Below are 15,907 nucleotides of genomic sequence, written 5' to 3' on the forward strand. Positions count from 1 at the left end.
GAATTTTGAGCATTACTTTGCTAGCCTGTGAGATGAGTGCAGTTGTGTGGTAGTTAGAACATTCTTTGGCATTGCCTTTCTTTGGGATTGGAATGAAAACTGACCTTTTCCAGTCCAGTGGCCACTGTTGAGTTTTCCAAATTTGCTGGCATATTGAGTGCAGCACTTTAACAGCATCATCTTTTAGGATTTGAAATAGCTCCTTTTTCGTATTTATTGGATAGTGATTTATCATACTGTCTCAGGTTTGTATTGAGTGGTACCCATATAAAGTGAAATTTAGAACATAATTTAAAATCTTCAACACAAAGAAACCACTACCCAATGGAAACAAAGCTGTGGTTGAATAAGACCCATACAACTGCTTTGAAAACTTTGATTTAAGTGAACAGTACCAACTCTGTTACAGAATCCCAAAGAAAATTCTAATTCCATTTGAAACAGTAAATTTACCTTAGCAACCCATGCTGCAGAGTTAGCAGGTGAATCTTCATAGACTCAAAGGAGTTTGGCTTCAAGAACTTTACAGCACAGGTAAATTAGGAAGAAGTGAAGACTTCTTAGTATTAAGAGATAATTTCTAGGCATATAGGATGAAAGCTTTTGTGTTTTGAATGTGCAGAGCTTCTGAAGAAGTTGAAGTTTTAAATCCTTGGGTCTCATACCTACCAAACCTAATCTGTCAACTCCAAACTTACAGAAACTCAGGGATGTGAGAGAAGTATCTCATTCAAGTTGTGATTCCAAATGAGACAGAAATCAAATAAATACAATGGACTTGTGGAAACAGAATGTTTAAGACATGTTAGATTCTAGAATATTCTAATGATCACCAGAGGAGATCATGTCAGTTCCCAGTAATGGGACTCGTGATATTTGGAGTGGATATCCAAAACCAAAGAAAGAATGTAGGGCCCAAAACAAAGAAAATGTAGAGGAGAATGGCAGGATTATGGTCCTGAGTCTTTAGAACAGGAGGCATTTTGAGCCCCTCCTCAGGTATGTACCTGAATCAAGTAGACTAAAGGAACTAGAAGTTGTAAAAGCACCCTCTTGAGAGATCCAGTGGGAATGTTTAGCAGCTGGTTATCACACTAAGGAAATAATAACAGCCATGTTTCAAGTAGCAGTTGACTTACCTTGGTCATTTGTGAAGGCCAGAAGACAGCTATTCTATTTGTTTACAATAGAACATGTAAATCTGGTAAGATGTACCCAAGCACAGTGAAGAGTGGACACCATACTGTAACCACATTCCCACAATTTCTTGCCTTTGGAGAGATTCTCATAGGCTGGGGACAGGTAATAGGTGTATTTTCTAAGGCAGTTGACTAGCAAATTAAAAAAAGACACATGCTTTGGAGGACAGATGGTGATCACATTGGAATTCCTGAGAAAAACAAATTTTCACTTCTATAAAAAATTTAAGACTTTAAGTTGGAAAAATTATATTTGTCTTAAATTACATATATTTTTAAAAATATGAGTTTCATGATTTTTTTCCTTTGAGTGATCTTTCAGCCATTCCCCAAAGATTGGCTAATGAAGTATGTGGACAGGGAATATTTTCCATGTCACTAAATTATCCATGAATATTTGTCTAACGTGTTGAAGGACCTCTGAATCAACTCCAGTTAAGTGTCAGGTTCAGTTCCTAAAGTCAGGCCTATGTTTAACCTTAGTAAATGCTAATTTGAATTTAGGGAGGCCAAGTCACTAGCCAACAAAGTGGATTTAGGCATATAACCAACCTTCTAGAGATCAAAAAGAAGTCAGTAAGAACTGGAAAGTGCCTGCAATTCAAGGAACTAGTCATTTTGGGGATTGGCAGTGGTGGGATAGAGTATCTACCTTAAACAATGAAAATAAAACTGCTGAGGAAACAAGTATACCTTCTAGATTAGATGATTCTTTGGCTATTTGTATTTTGGATAAACTCAGGCTTATTGGTCAAAAATCTCTTTGATGGGCTGACTGGCAAAGCTTAATATAAATGCTCCAGATGGAGCCCTGGAAGCTTCCTACTTAAAGGTGATTTTTAAACATTAGTCTTGAATAAAGACCAGAAAAATGTGACTTCTCCTCTTGCCCTGAACAAATTCACATCAAGTGGACCAAATATTCATAACTTCTGTTAAGACAGTAAGCCCTAGTTGGAAGAACTCAGTGTATTGGTCATGTTTAGAGGTCATGCTTAGAGCTTTGACAAAGTACATTGTTAGGTAATTGGTTCTGATTACATCTGGAGCACAGATGGGAATGGAAGCTTTGGGACCAAGAGTGAGGAAGGCTAGTAAACAAACATTGAAGTAACTCATATTCCCAGTTAACTCATTGGAAACAAAAGGATCATAAAGCTAAAGACCTATTATCCTCATTTGGATCAGAAGAAGCTATATCAACAGTTGGTCATGGGGCTAGTGAGAGTTATTTTAGAAATGTAAGATGGGCTATATTCCACTGAAATTAGCCTCTCCATCTGGCGAGAGAGTTCCAGAAAAATATCTACTTCTGCTTTATTGACTACATCAAAGCCTTTGACTGTGTGGATCACAACAAACTGTGGAAAATTCTTCAAGAGAATACCAGACCACCTGACCTGCCTCCTGGGAAATCTGTATGCAGATCAAGAAGCAACAGTTAGAACTGGACATGGAACAACAGACTGGTTCCAAATCAGGAAAGGAGTACGTCAAGGCTGTATATGTCACCCTGCTTATTTAACTTATATGCAGAATACGTCATGAGAAATGCTGGACTGGATGAAGCACAAGCTGGAATCAAGATTGCTGGGAGAAATATCAATAACCTCAGATACGCAGATGACACCACCCTTATGGCAGAAAGCAAAGAGGAATTGTAGAGCCTCTTAATGGAAGTGAAAGAGAAGAGTGAAAAAGCTGGCTTAAAACTCAACATTCAGAAAATGAAGATCATGGCATCCAGTCCCATCAGTTCAGTTCAGTCGCTCAGTCGTGTCTGACTGTGCGACCCCATGAATCGCAGCACTCCAGGCCTCCCTGTCCATCACCAACTCCCAGAGTTCATCCAGACTCACGTCCATTGAGTCAGTGATGCCATCCAGCCATCTCATCCTCTGTTGTCCCCTTCTCCTCCTGCCCCCAATCCCTCCCAGCATCAGAGTCTTTTCTAATGAGTCAGCTCTTCGCATGAGGTGGCCAAAGTACTGGAGTTTCAGCTTTAGCATCATTCCTTCCAAAGAAATCCCAGGACTGATCTCCTTCAGAATGGACTGGTTGGATCTCCTTGCAGTCCAAGGACTCTCAAGAGTCTTCTCCAACACCACAGTTCAAAAGCATCAATTCTTCAGTACTCAGCCTTCTTCACAGTCCAACTGTCACATCCATACATGACCACAGGAAAAACCATAGCCTTGACTAGACGGACCTTTGTTGGCAAAGTAATGCTTCTATTTTTAATAAGCTGTCTAGGTTGGTCATAACTTTTCTTCCAAGGAGCAAGTGTCTTTTGATTTCATGGCTTCAGTTACCATCTGCAGTGATTTTGGAGTCCAAGAAAATAAAGTCTGTCACTGCAAGGAGATCCAACCAGTCCATCCTAAAGGAGATCAGTCCTGAATACTCACTGTAAGGACTCATGTTGAAGCTGAAACTCCAATACTTTGGCCACCTGATGCGAAGAACTGACTCATTTGAAAAAACCCTGATGCTGGGAAAGATTGAAGGCACAAGGAGAAGGGGATGACAGAGGATGAGGTGGTTGGATGGCATCACCGACTCAATGGACACGAGTTTGAGTAAACTCTGGGAGTTGGTGATGGACAGGGAGGCCTGGCATGCTGCATTCCATGGGGTCCCAAAGAGTCAGACACGACTAAGTGGCTGAACTGAACTGATCCACTTTAGTGAAGTTGTTGCAGAGAGTTGAGAAGATGCTGCTAGGTGAAGACTGGAGAAGGGTTTTAAGATGGACCCAGAAGGCTCAAGTGACTTGGATAATGGAGGATTGCCATGTCTAACTCTAAAATTATACAAACTGGGATTCTGCATGATAAGTGAATAACTCATATAAAAATAGAATTCTGGTTTATTTTTTGCCTTTTCTCAAAAAGTATGTTTTTCAAACTTTCTCTGGATACCCGATCTGTGTTCATGTATCTTAAGTGTCTTAAAGCACAATGAAGATTGGCATTTTAAGGTACCATATGTTAAAACATGAGTCTCTAGAGAGGTGGGCTAACCATTGAGAGCAAGATGAGGAGTGTCCCAGATATTTGTGTTTCTGGCCTTAACATTAGGGACACATCTAGAGTGTCTAGAGTACCATCTAGAGTGTCTCATAGTGTCAGCAGGAGTCCACCAGTGATGACAGGGAATGCCTACAGATGCTGAACACAGACTGTATTACTTCTGCTTTCGTTGATGTTTCAAGTTTGTCAGGCATGTACCTTTCCCACATCTTAAGCACACATGGGCAGAAGAATGAGGAGGAAAACCTAACATTTTACATGTATATTAGCATTCTTAAGATCTCCTCTTAGGTGTTATCTAGAATATAGCAAGATTAAAAGGAATCTAATTTAATATTAAATTGACTTATGTCTTTTGACTTACTAAAACTCTTCTCTGGTAATAAGAAGATACCTTCTTTATGCATACATACAATTGACCCTTGAACAACATGGGGGTTAGGGGCACCAACCTTATGTACAGTTGAAAACCCTTGTATAGCCTTACATCCCTCCATATCCACACTTGCCACATGTATTAGGCAGCGTTTGCCCCTGAATTTTCACAGTGGAGATGCCATTCACACACCATCGAATGCATTTAAATTTATTTTATTTATTTATCTTTGGCTGTGCTAGATCTACACGATTGCTATGGATTGTGTAGTACTCTAATGCATATTTAGTGAAAGAAATCTGCATGTAAGTGGACCTGTGAAGTTCAAACCTGTGTTATTCAGGGGCAAACTGTATTTATGGTCTCTCTTCCTAAGTATTATATAGAAAATTAGTAAATGAAGTCAATGTTATTTACTGACAAGCTACCTACCCAGCATACTTTAATAGTCTGTTCTTTTGGGAGAAGAGGGTATTTCTCATAAGCTTCCATTATCACCTTAGTGGTCTGGGTAGCCTCCTAAGGGCTTAAATTTCAGCTAAGGAATAGGTAAATAGGATCTGACAAAATAGAAAATTTTCAAAGGGCTGTGCATACTAATTTCTGTGTAATCAGAAGTTGAGAAACTTTCTGTTAAGGACCAAGTCGTAAGTATTTTAGGTTTTGCAGGCCATGAGCTATGTGACTGTCACCCACAGTCTGGCACAACTATTTGACTCTGCCATTGGAGTGCAAGAGCAGCCATGTGCACTACATAGAGCCTGGCTGGGTGCCAATAAAACTTTGTTGATGTACACTGAATTTCACTTTCATGTCACAAAGTAATTCTTTTCATTTTTTCCAGCAATTTAAAAATGGAGGGACTTCCCTAGCAGTCCAGTGGTTACGACTCTGTGCTTCCACTGCAGGGGGTGTGGGTTCGATCCCTGGTTGGGGAACTAAGATCCCACATGCCATACAGTGAGGCCAAAATAAATAAATAAATAAAAGAAACACCTTTAAAAAAGTAGAAAAGTCATTCTTAGGTCACAGACTAGGCAAGAACAGGTGGCTTGATGCATTGGGCTGTAGCCTATAGTGTGTGACCCCTGGTCTAGAAGTAGACAGGCTTAGAACTTGGGGAAATGGTACCATGCGTGTTTTTCTTCTCCTCCTTCTCTTACATTAGGAGATGCCATCATGCCATGCCTCTCTGGAATGTTGCAAAAAGAATATTAGATACAAATGCTGGGCATTTTTAAGTCTTGTTCATTAGAGGGGCAATACTTTTAGTTCTTTCTAGTGTGGTGGTTGGAAAAAGTATTCCTTACCTCTAGAGTGACCTTTTTCTACAAAATAAAAAGCTGAGGGTTTTCTCAGGATATTGCAGGAAGGAGAGAGCTAGCACTTCATTTTTGCCTGAATATTTCCAGCTTTCTTCCCAGTGGTTTATTCCTGACAGTCCTGATATCTTTCCATGGTTTCATTCCTCCTCATATTCTGTCAATTTTCTAAGCTGTTGCTTTGGATTTGTCAGAGGGAATGAGGTGAGATGTGGTGTACAAGGCAGAAGCACCTGTGGTTTCCTAGGGTTGTTGGAAGTCAGGTGCTTCACAGGGAGATCCATATTATTTAATTTCCTTGCCTCTTTCTGAAATGCGGTGGACAATCATGTTCACAAGTAAAGGCAGTGATTGAGAAGAGTAAAATGTACACTTTTGTGTTCTCTTCATTAATTTGAAAAGTGTTTTTCTCAAAGTTAAAATGCATTCATGTGTTTTCACATTGTTTATAGCCATTAAAATATCTGTAATTTGCTTTATTTAAAAATTTCAGGTGGAAAAACCTTGCAGTGGTGGTCAGGATTTACTTCTTTATCCAGCTAAGAGAAAGCAGCTTTTGAGAGGTGAACTGAACGCTGAAAAAGTGCCTCCATCCCCACTACCTGCTCCAAAACAAATACCACCACTCAAAGGGTGTCCAGCAGTTATGCCAGGAGACTTTAAAGAGAAAGTTGCAGAGCTGTTGGTGAAATACTCAAGTGGTCTTTGGGCCAGTGCACTCCCGAAAACATTTGAGGACATGTACAAAGTGAAATTACCCGAGGATGCCTTAAAAAATCTTGACTTGCTTTCTGACGTATGCACCGTAGACTACATTTCTGGAAATCCCCAGAAGGCCATTCTCTATGCTAAACTTCCATCGCCCGCTGACAAAATCCTAAAGGATGCAGAGCAAGCACATGGCAATTATGATATCAAGTCTACGGTTGAACAAGAATATTTGCAGATAGAAGAAAACATTGCTGAAAGTACGGACACCTTTATGGAGACTGTGACAATTCCTCCGTTAATCATTCCAACTGAGACATCACCATCAGTCTTGGTGGTTGAACTGAGCAACACAAATGAAGTGGTTATCAGGCAAGTTTATTTTCTAATTCTTTAGAATCCTGGTAAAGATCTCCAGGAGAAGGAAATAGCAACTCACTCCAGTATTCTTGCTTTGGAGAATTCCATGGACAGAGGAGCCTGGCAGGCTACAGTTCATGGGGTTGCAAAGAGGCAGACACGGCTGAGCAGCTAACACTTTCACTGTCACTACTCTTGCTACTTGGCTTTTCTTCACATGGGTGCTGGTTGAGGAAAAATAATATATTTTAGTTATAAATAGTTATAATGATTCTTAATATTTGTTAAATGTTCAAAATAACTATTTTGGAAGAAAGGATTTCTAACAGTTTTAAAAATTGGAATGATGATATGGTCTGAACTTGAAAAAAAAATCTATGTCAAAAGCTTAACAGTAACTATATATTAATATGTCAAAAGCAATACCTATCCATAGTAAAAGCAACCACCCACTATGTAGGAAATACTGTTTAATCTGGAATTATGTAGCATTTATGAAAAGTCAGAATAGCCAATCACCACCTTCCTAGTGTAATATCAGATTAGCCCTCTGGTTTCTTGAGCCTTTTGTATTGCCTGGGAGAAGGAATTATTGCTTAAGTGGCTAATGATTATTGAAATCATAAACAGTCCAGTTCCAAGTACTTGATGTGGACTTTGGAGAAAATGTAGACTCAGTTCAGTTCAGTTGCTCAGTTGTATCTGACTCCTTGCAACCCCATGGAATGCAGCACGCCAGGGTTCCCTGTCCATCACCAACTCCAGAGCTTGCTCAAACTCATATCCATTGAGTCGGTGAAAAATATGAACCAACCGTCTCATCCTTCTCCTCCCACCTTCAATCTTTCCCAGCATCAGGGTCTTTTCCAATGAGTCAGTTCTTCACATCAGGTGGCCAAAGTATTGGAGTTTCAGTTTCAGCATCAGTCCTTCCAATGAGTATTCAGGACTGATCTCCTTTAGGATGGACTGGTTGGATCCCCTTGCTATCCAAGGGACTCTCAAGAGTCTTCTCCAACACCACAGTTCAAAAGCATCAATTCTTCAGTGCTCAGCTTTCTTTATAGTCCAACTCTCAAGTCCATACATGACTACTGGAAAAATCATAGCTTTGACTAGATGGACTTTTGTTGGCAAAGTAATGTCTCTGCTTTTTAATATGCTGTCTAGGTTGGTTATAACTTTTCTTCCAAGGAGCCAAGCGTCTTTTGATTTCATGGCTTCAGTCACCATCTGCAGTGATTTTGGAGTCCAAGAAGATAAAGTCTGTCACTGTTTCCATTGTTTCTCCATCTATTTGCCATGAAGGGATGGGTCTGGATGCCATGATCTTCCTTTTTGAATGTTGAGTTTTAAGCCAGCTTTTTCACTCTCTTCTTTCACTTTCATCAAGAGGCTCTTCAGTTCCTCTTCGCTTTGTGCCATAAGGATAGTGTCACCTGCGTATCTGAGGTTATCGATATTTCTCCCTGCAATCTTGATTTCAACTTATGTTCATAGCTCAGTTGGTAAAGAATCTGCCTGCAATGCAGGAGAGATCCTGGTTTGATCCCTGGGTTGGGAAGATCTGTTGGAGAAGGGAAAGGCTACCCACTCCAGTATTCTGGCCTGGAGAATTCCACAGACTGTGTAGTCCATGGGGTTGCAAAGAGTCGGACATGACTGAGCGACTTTCACTTTTTTATCCAGCCCAGCATTTCGCATGATGTACTCTGCATATAAGTTAAATAAGCAAGGTGACAGCATACAGCTTTGATGTACTCCATTCCCAATTTGGAACAGTCCATTGTTCCATGTCTGATTCTAACTGTTGCTTCTTGACCTGCATACAATTTTCTCAGGAGGCAGGTGAGGTGGTCTGGTATTCTAATCTCTTTAACAATTTTCCACAGTTTGTTGTGATCTACACAGTCAAAGGCTTTAGTGTAGTCAATGAAGCAGAAATGGATGTTCTTCTGGAAATCTGCTTTTTTCTGTGATCCAGTGGATGTTGGCAATTTGATCTCTGGTTCCTCTACCTTTTCTAAATCCAGCTTGAGCATCTGGAAGTTCACGGTTCGTGTACTGTTGAAACCTAGCTTGGAGAATTTTGAGCATTACTTTGCTTGTGTTTGAGACGAGTGCAATTGTGCAGTAGTTTGGATGTTTTTTGGCATTGCCTTTCTTTGGGATTGGGATGAAAACTGACCTTTTCCAGTCCTATGGCCACTGTTGAGTTTTCCAAATTTGCTGGCATATCGAGTGGAACACTTTCACAGTGTCCTCTTTTAGGATTTGAAATAGCTTAGCTGGAATTCCATCACCTCCACTAACTTTGTTCGTAGTGATGCTTCCTAAGGCCCAGTTGACTTTGCACTCAAGGATGTCTGGCTCTAGGTGAGTGATCACACCATCGTGGTTATCTAGGTCATGAAGATCTTTTTTGTATAGTCCTTCTGGGTATTCTTGCCACCTCTTTTTAATATCTTCTGCTTATTTTAAATCCATACCATTTCTGTCCTTTATTGTGCCCATCTTTGCTTGAAATGTTCCCTTGGTATCTCTAATTTTCTTGAAAGATTTCTAAGCTTTACCATTCTATTGTTTTCCTCTATTTCTTTGCATTGATCACCTAGGGAGGCTTTCTTATCTTTCCTTGCTGTTCTTTGGAACTCTGCATTCAGATGGATATATCTCTTCTACTTTGCCTTTTTCTTCTCTTCTTTTCTCTGCTATTTGCAAGGCCTCCTCAGGCAACCATTTTGCCTTTTTGCATTTCTTCTTCTTGGGGATGGTTTTGATCACCGCCTCCTCTATAATGTTATGAATCTCAGTCCCTGGCTCTTTAGGCATTATATCTGTTAGATCTAATCCCTTGAATCTATTTGTCACTTCCACTGTATAATCATAAGAGATTTGATTTAAGTCGTACCTGAATGGTCTAGTGGTTTTCCCTACTTTGTTCAATTTAAGTCTGAATTTTGCAATAAGGAGTTTATGATCTGAGCCACAGTCAGATTCTGGTCTTGTTTTTTATGACTGTACAGAGCTTCTCAATCCAGCTGCAAAGAATATAATCAGTCTGATTTTGGTATTGACCATGTGGTGATGTCCATGTGTAGAATTGTCTCCTGTGTTGTTGGAAGAGGTTGTGTGCTATGACCAGTGCGTTCTCTTAGAAAAATGCTGTTAGCCTTTGCCCTGCTTCATTTTGTTCTCCAAGGCCAAGTTTGCTTGTTACTCCAGGTGACTCTTGACCTCCTACTTTTGCATTCTAGTCCTCTATCATGAAAAGGACATCTTTTTTTGGTGTTAGTTCTAGCAGGTCTTGTAGGTCTTCATAGAACTGTTCAACTTCTTCAGCATTACTGATTGGGGCATAGACTTGGAATACTGTGATATTGAATGATTTACCTTGGAAATGAACAGAGATCATTCTCTATGTTCCTTGAGCCTTTTGATATCATTGCTTTGGAGAAGGAATTATTGCCTAAGTGGCTAATGATTACTGAAATTATAAAAAAAACAGTCCAGCTCCAGGCACTTGATGTGGACTTTCGGAGAAAATGTATACTATATAGGAAATGAAAGACAGTAATTTTCCCTTTCTGACTTGGGATAAACAATAGGAACCAGTAGAGCTGGATCTCCAGAAGGAACAGCCCAAGGTGTGGCTGTGGATAGACAGACTGGGCAAAGGCTGAAGCAGAACAGGGTCCAGGCTCCTTCAACCAAAATGTCCCTTATGGTGTGGGCTCTCACTCCTCCTCAGGGTCATAGCTGAGCTGGGAAGACCCAAAGAAAGGCCACAAAGAATTGTGGCCAAGTTCTTTAATAAAATATTGCAGCAAAACTATTAAAGCTCTTCTATCTGAACAAACAAAGGCTGATAAAGAAGTGAGAATCAAGTATCTTTGAATGTTAAAACTCAAACATGCTGAAGCTTTGTTGAGGTCTGTTTTATATAGGGGTGGTAAATGTATGGAGCTTTTATTTGAAAGGTGAAGTATGGCCTGAGGATAGAAAGAGCTTGCTGAGGGTTTGGCTTCCCACTGTGGGTCAGTGATAAATTGAGGTAAAGGAAGGATGTTGAGGAGCATATTGCTAACATTTACCATGTAACATTATAAAGGAAAAAGTCTAAATCTGCTTCCTTGGAAGGATCCTTGGGTTTGTGTTACCAATAGTCATTGGGGCTACTTTCAGAGACCAGTCACCCAGCTCTGGACTGGATCAGTCATGTGATTTCTTACATTCTTCCCAAGAGTTGGCAGGAATCTGGATCAGTTCCAAGACTTCAGTAGGAGGGTTCCAGTCTATTCCAGGATGATTAGGTCCAGGGTCCTCTGGTTACCTGAATCTGCTTTTTCAGTATGAATTAGAATCCCAGTGTCAGCATTCTGTGTGTTCAGCAGGGTGGCAGGCAACCAGCAAGCATGGTAGGTGATATCTACCCTCGGTTATTGGTATCCCCCAGCTACCCTGAAGACTTAGCAGATCCAGCAGGCTGAGCCTTCTTCTGTACCCATAGCTTTGCCCAGGCAGGCAATAGACTCTGGAAACTGGTAGGCTTATAACTCTCAAAGTTACACAGAGGTGCTGTGGCGGGACCCTTAGGTCAAGTATGGGAATCTGTTGTCACCAAGCTCAGAAATTAACTTTGTATAACCTATATTTGTGGCCCACCTAAGTTGGCCTACGTAATCTGGGGTAATGACCTCATTCTTGCCACCACCCACTATTAAACCAGCTGTAACATTACCTCCCTACCCCGCCCAAGGCATGTACCTAGCATCATTCTCTGCTGGTGGCTGCAGAGAGCAAAACTGCCTGTGGAGCCCATGCTGCTTCTCACCACCTTCCTCCTTCCTGGCAGGATCCCATGCTAGGCAAACTACCAAACTACCGCTGGAGCCTAGGCCTCTGCCAGTGGAGCATCCAGGACTCCATTGCTACCAGGAGTCCCCATGAGACTCCAAGTCCCAGGAATTGGGCACTCAGGCAGAGATGAAGATGTCCTAGGAGACCCCAGAGCCAAGAGTGCAGCCAGTACCTTAATATTTGTAGAGCTCAATAAACAAATGATAGAGTGTGGAGTGAATAATACGCATGTCATATATGGGTTTAAAACAGCCTTTGCCTTCAAAAGAGGCATTATTCCCATTCTGTGTGGGGCTTTTAAAAGCTTCTTTTCTGCTAGTAACAAATAGGTTGACTCTGGTGTTTTCTGCCCTGCTAGTAGTTACCAAGAATATAGGAAGACACTCCTAAAGGAATAGTTTGTTAAAGCTCTAGTAGGACTGTTTGGGCCCCAAGTAGAAGCTGGAACAGTTCAGAAAGCCCTGTTCTTGTGGCATATCCCCCGTCTCCCTGGCCAGGTGACTCTAGTGCTGGTACAGCATAGCTTAAGACTCAAAAGGCTTCATCCCATGGCTGAGATAGCTCCTGTTATAGGAGCCACACTTGATTTGCCAGGTTTTCCATTCTGGAAGGAGGCCTTTGTTGGAATTGTCTCTGAGGACTTAAAGCCAAGGAAACAACAGCCTATTTATGGCAGAAAGGAAAATAGTGAACTGGAACAAGGTGATTGCAGTTGTCAACAGCGGAAAATTATAGAAGGAGGTAGAAGAGTATCCTGAAAAAAATTTTTCTTTAGCAAGCGTACAATTTAAAGAGACATTTATTTAAAACATGTCATCTCTTTAAGGGTATCAGAACTCAGCATTTTGTTGTGATTTGTTAGTAAGTTGGAGGGAGGGGTTGTCACATGATTTTGTTTATTTTCTAGGGTTTGTTTTTCTCTTGGAGAAGTTAAGTTTCATTGGTTTTTCAGAGCTTGAGGTCCATATGCACCTTAGTTAAGGCAGAACTATTAACTAGATTCTCTTCTAAGTAATCCACACAGATCTCCAGCAGCCCGAGTCAGAATCTCAGGTTGATTCCTACTCATCTGGCCTCCTCTGGTGTCTTCCTTTCTACTTTCTCTCTTCCCTTACCTTGAGTCTTCTCTCAGCCTAGACCTCCTCTAAAACTCCTTGACTGTTCACTGTTACATCCACGAGGTCACTGTGTTGTTGTTGAACATTTGCTCTGCTTTGTGATGTGTTGGACTTTGGTCTTGTTTTATGAGCCGCAGTATTGCATTCTCCTTTTTCAAGATATAAATGTTTACTAAATCCACATTCTCCTCCCTGTTGATGTAAGCAAATCTGAGCCTGGCCCCAAAGATAACAGTAGAAAAACAGAGTAATATTAGTGAATTCCTGTTGCTTTCCTTCTTCCAGTTTGCTTTATCTGTGTTCTTTTCCTTTAATTCAGGTACGTGGGCAAAGACTACTCTGCTGCTCAAGAATTAATGGAAGATGAGATGAAGGAGTACTACAGTAAGAATTCTAAGGTCACCCCAGTCCAGACTGTGCAGATTGGCCAGCTGCTGGCTGTAAATGCTGAAGAGGATGCTTGGTTACGAGCACAGGTCATTTCAATGGAAGAGGGCAAGATAAAGGCAAGTATTATGAAGACAAACACATTATTTGTCAAATGAAAATATTGCTTCTAATATGGTATCCTCTAACTGTATTTAGCTTCCTCTGGTAGTTAAAAAGATAATATATGTATATGTCAAAAATAATAATAATTATCCCTGTCAGCTTTTAAGTCAGTGATAGTTACATTATCTTAGAGTTTTAGTTTAAACAAAGAAAAAAATTCTCCTCCATTGGAATACCATAACCCATGATATAATTAATCAGGAAAAAAAACAAACCTGTATTCCTATTCCTCAGGGTTACCTAATGAATACTGATCAGAGCTCTGGGGGCTTCTTATCAAGGTCAATACTTGGAAATGAGGGAAATCATACAGATTGGAAGAGATGACATTCTCTCCTGTCTTGCACAGCCAGCTGAGGGGAACCCCAAATAAGACTTGACCATGCCCCAAGTCTTGCCCTCATGGTCATCTCGGAAAGGTCAGAGGGCTCTCTCACTAGTCTCTTCCATCAGAGGCTCCAGTACTTCCAGACTTGGCCACATTCATGGTGACCAGCCCCTGCCCTGCTGCCTTTTCCTTCCTTCACCTTATAGACCCAGAATGAGAACTTGCTCATCAAGGCACAGTTTTGTCTAAACTTTGAAAATCAGGGTTAGCACATCTCAGAACGCGTAGCACTGCAGGGGGTGGGCAGTCCAGATGATTAGGACCCCAGTCAGTATGTAGCCCGGTCACTAGTGTGTGTTCAGTGAGAAACCTGAGTGATCTCTGGATGATGGGGAATAACTGTCCTAGATGTTAGCTCAGCCTCAGTCCACTTCCTGACTGTTTCCCTGCCCTTAGGAAGTTCAAAACTTAGCTGCTTGAATGCACAGGGATTGCTTATGAAGAGAAGAACCGTACAAACCCTGATGATATGTTTAGTGTGTTAGGGTTTATAGTAAACACTGCGAACCCTCCACAAGGACATCCCCCAGTCTGAGATCTATAGGGCAAAAATCGCTTGGGCCTCCCTTCCTTCCTTACCTCTGCTTTGGGAATTTAAACTCTGGAGTCAGTTAGACCTGAGTTTGAGTCCCAACTCTGCCACTTCTAGCTGTGTGACCTTGGGACTTCTCTGATTCCTTACCTATAAAATCAGACACTATCATCATGCTGGTATCTGCCTGTTATACTTGTCATTCATTGTTTTCCATTGTCTTAGGGAAAGAGACAAGACTGACAAGGCTTGTCCTCGAGAAGCTTTTATGCCAGTAAAAGAAGACAGATAATGAACAAGTATACAGTAAACGAAAAGGCAGGGGAAAGCAGTGAAGGAAATAACCAGAGTGCTGCAATAGAAAATAACTGAAAGAAGGGATAGCAGGGAGATGTTATCTGGTTTATTTGTTTCAAAGGTTGTTCCAGTGCCTATGTGGGGCATAGGTTGTAGTGCAGGGCAAAGATCAAAAGTAAGACCAGTTAGTTGGCTGTTGTAGTAACCAGCAGTTGCAACCTGAATTAGGGTGGAAACAGTGGAGACAGAGGTAACAAGACAGACTCAGGATGTGTTTGGAGGTGGAACTGACAGGACACTAATTCATTGGATGTGGAAGAGAAGAAAGGAGAAGGTTCAGGATGGCTGATGAATTCAAGGCTTGAGCAGCTGGGTGGATGGTCATGCCATTTATTGAAAAGAATCAATATATAGGAAAATAAAGAATTTTGTAGGACTATTCATGCATTGGAGAAGGAAATGGCAACCCACTCCAGTGTTCTTGCCTGGAGAATCCCAGGGACGGGAGAGCCTGGTGGGCTGCCGTCTATGGGGTTGCACAGAGTCGGACACGACTGAAGCGACTTAGCAGCAGCAGCAGCATTAGGTTTGAGAATAGCTGTCTGATTTCCTGGATGAGCCTGGAGCTCAGGGAGAAGTCAGGACCAGGGGTGGGGACATCGGCATGTAAGTGCCACTTGAAGCCCTGGGACTGGGTCAGGTCACCTAGAGGAAGAATCACTCATAGAGCAGAGAAGAGTACCCAGAACCAGGCTCTGAAACACCTCAGCATTTAGATGGAGGGCATGAGAGGAGCAAAGGAGACTGTGAGAATGGCCAAAGAATGAGGAAAACCAGGACGACCATGTCATGGGAACCAGAACAGGAAAGTGCCTCTTGGAAGACAGAACAGGAAGCAACCGGCTGTGTCATTGCTTCTGAGAGCTGTGGGCTGGTGTTAGGAATAAAAGGAGTAGCTTGGTGTGTTGTAGATAGTAAGCTCTTTAAGACAGCAATAGTTGTGGCAATCCTGGCCTTATCTTGTTCCCGTATCCCCGTGAACCAGACAGAGATGAATTTTACCCCTTACTAGGAGAAGGAAATGGCAACCCACTGCAGTACTCTTGCCTGGAGAATCCCAGGGACAGAGGAGCCTCGTGGGCTGCCGTCTATGGGGTCGCACA

General features: G+C 41.5%; 1 protein-coding gene across 2 annotated transcripts in view; it reads left to right on the forward strand.

Annotated features, from left to right (window-relative positions):
* Positions 1-15,907, forward strand: part of TDRD7 (tudor domain containing 7) — a 102,643-nt gene that overhangs the window by 55,462 nt on the left and 31,274 nt on the right. For both annotated transcript variants that reach the window (XM_005905972.2, XM_005905973.2), the window contains 2 exons: positions 6,423-7,009; positions 13,295-13,481. In XM_005905972.2, coding sequence (XP_005906034.1) covers positions 6,423-7,009; positions 13,295-13,481 — 774 coding nt within the window. The remainder of the gene's footprint in view (positions 1-6,422; positions 7,010-13,294; positions 13,482-15,907) is intronic.

Source organism: Bos mutus, chromosome 8 (genome assembly GCF_027580195.1).
Source record: "Bos mutus isolate GX-2022 chromosome 8, NWIPB_WYAK_1.1, whole genome shotgun sequence".
Classification (NCBI taxonomy): domain Eukaryota; kingdom Metazoa; phylum Chordata; class Mammalia; order Artiodactyla; family Bovidae; genus Bos; species Bos mutus.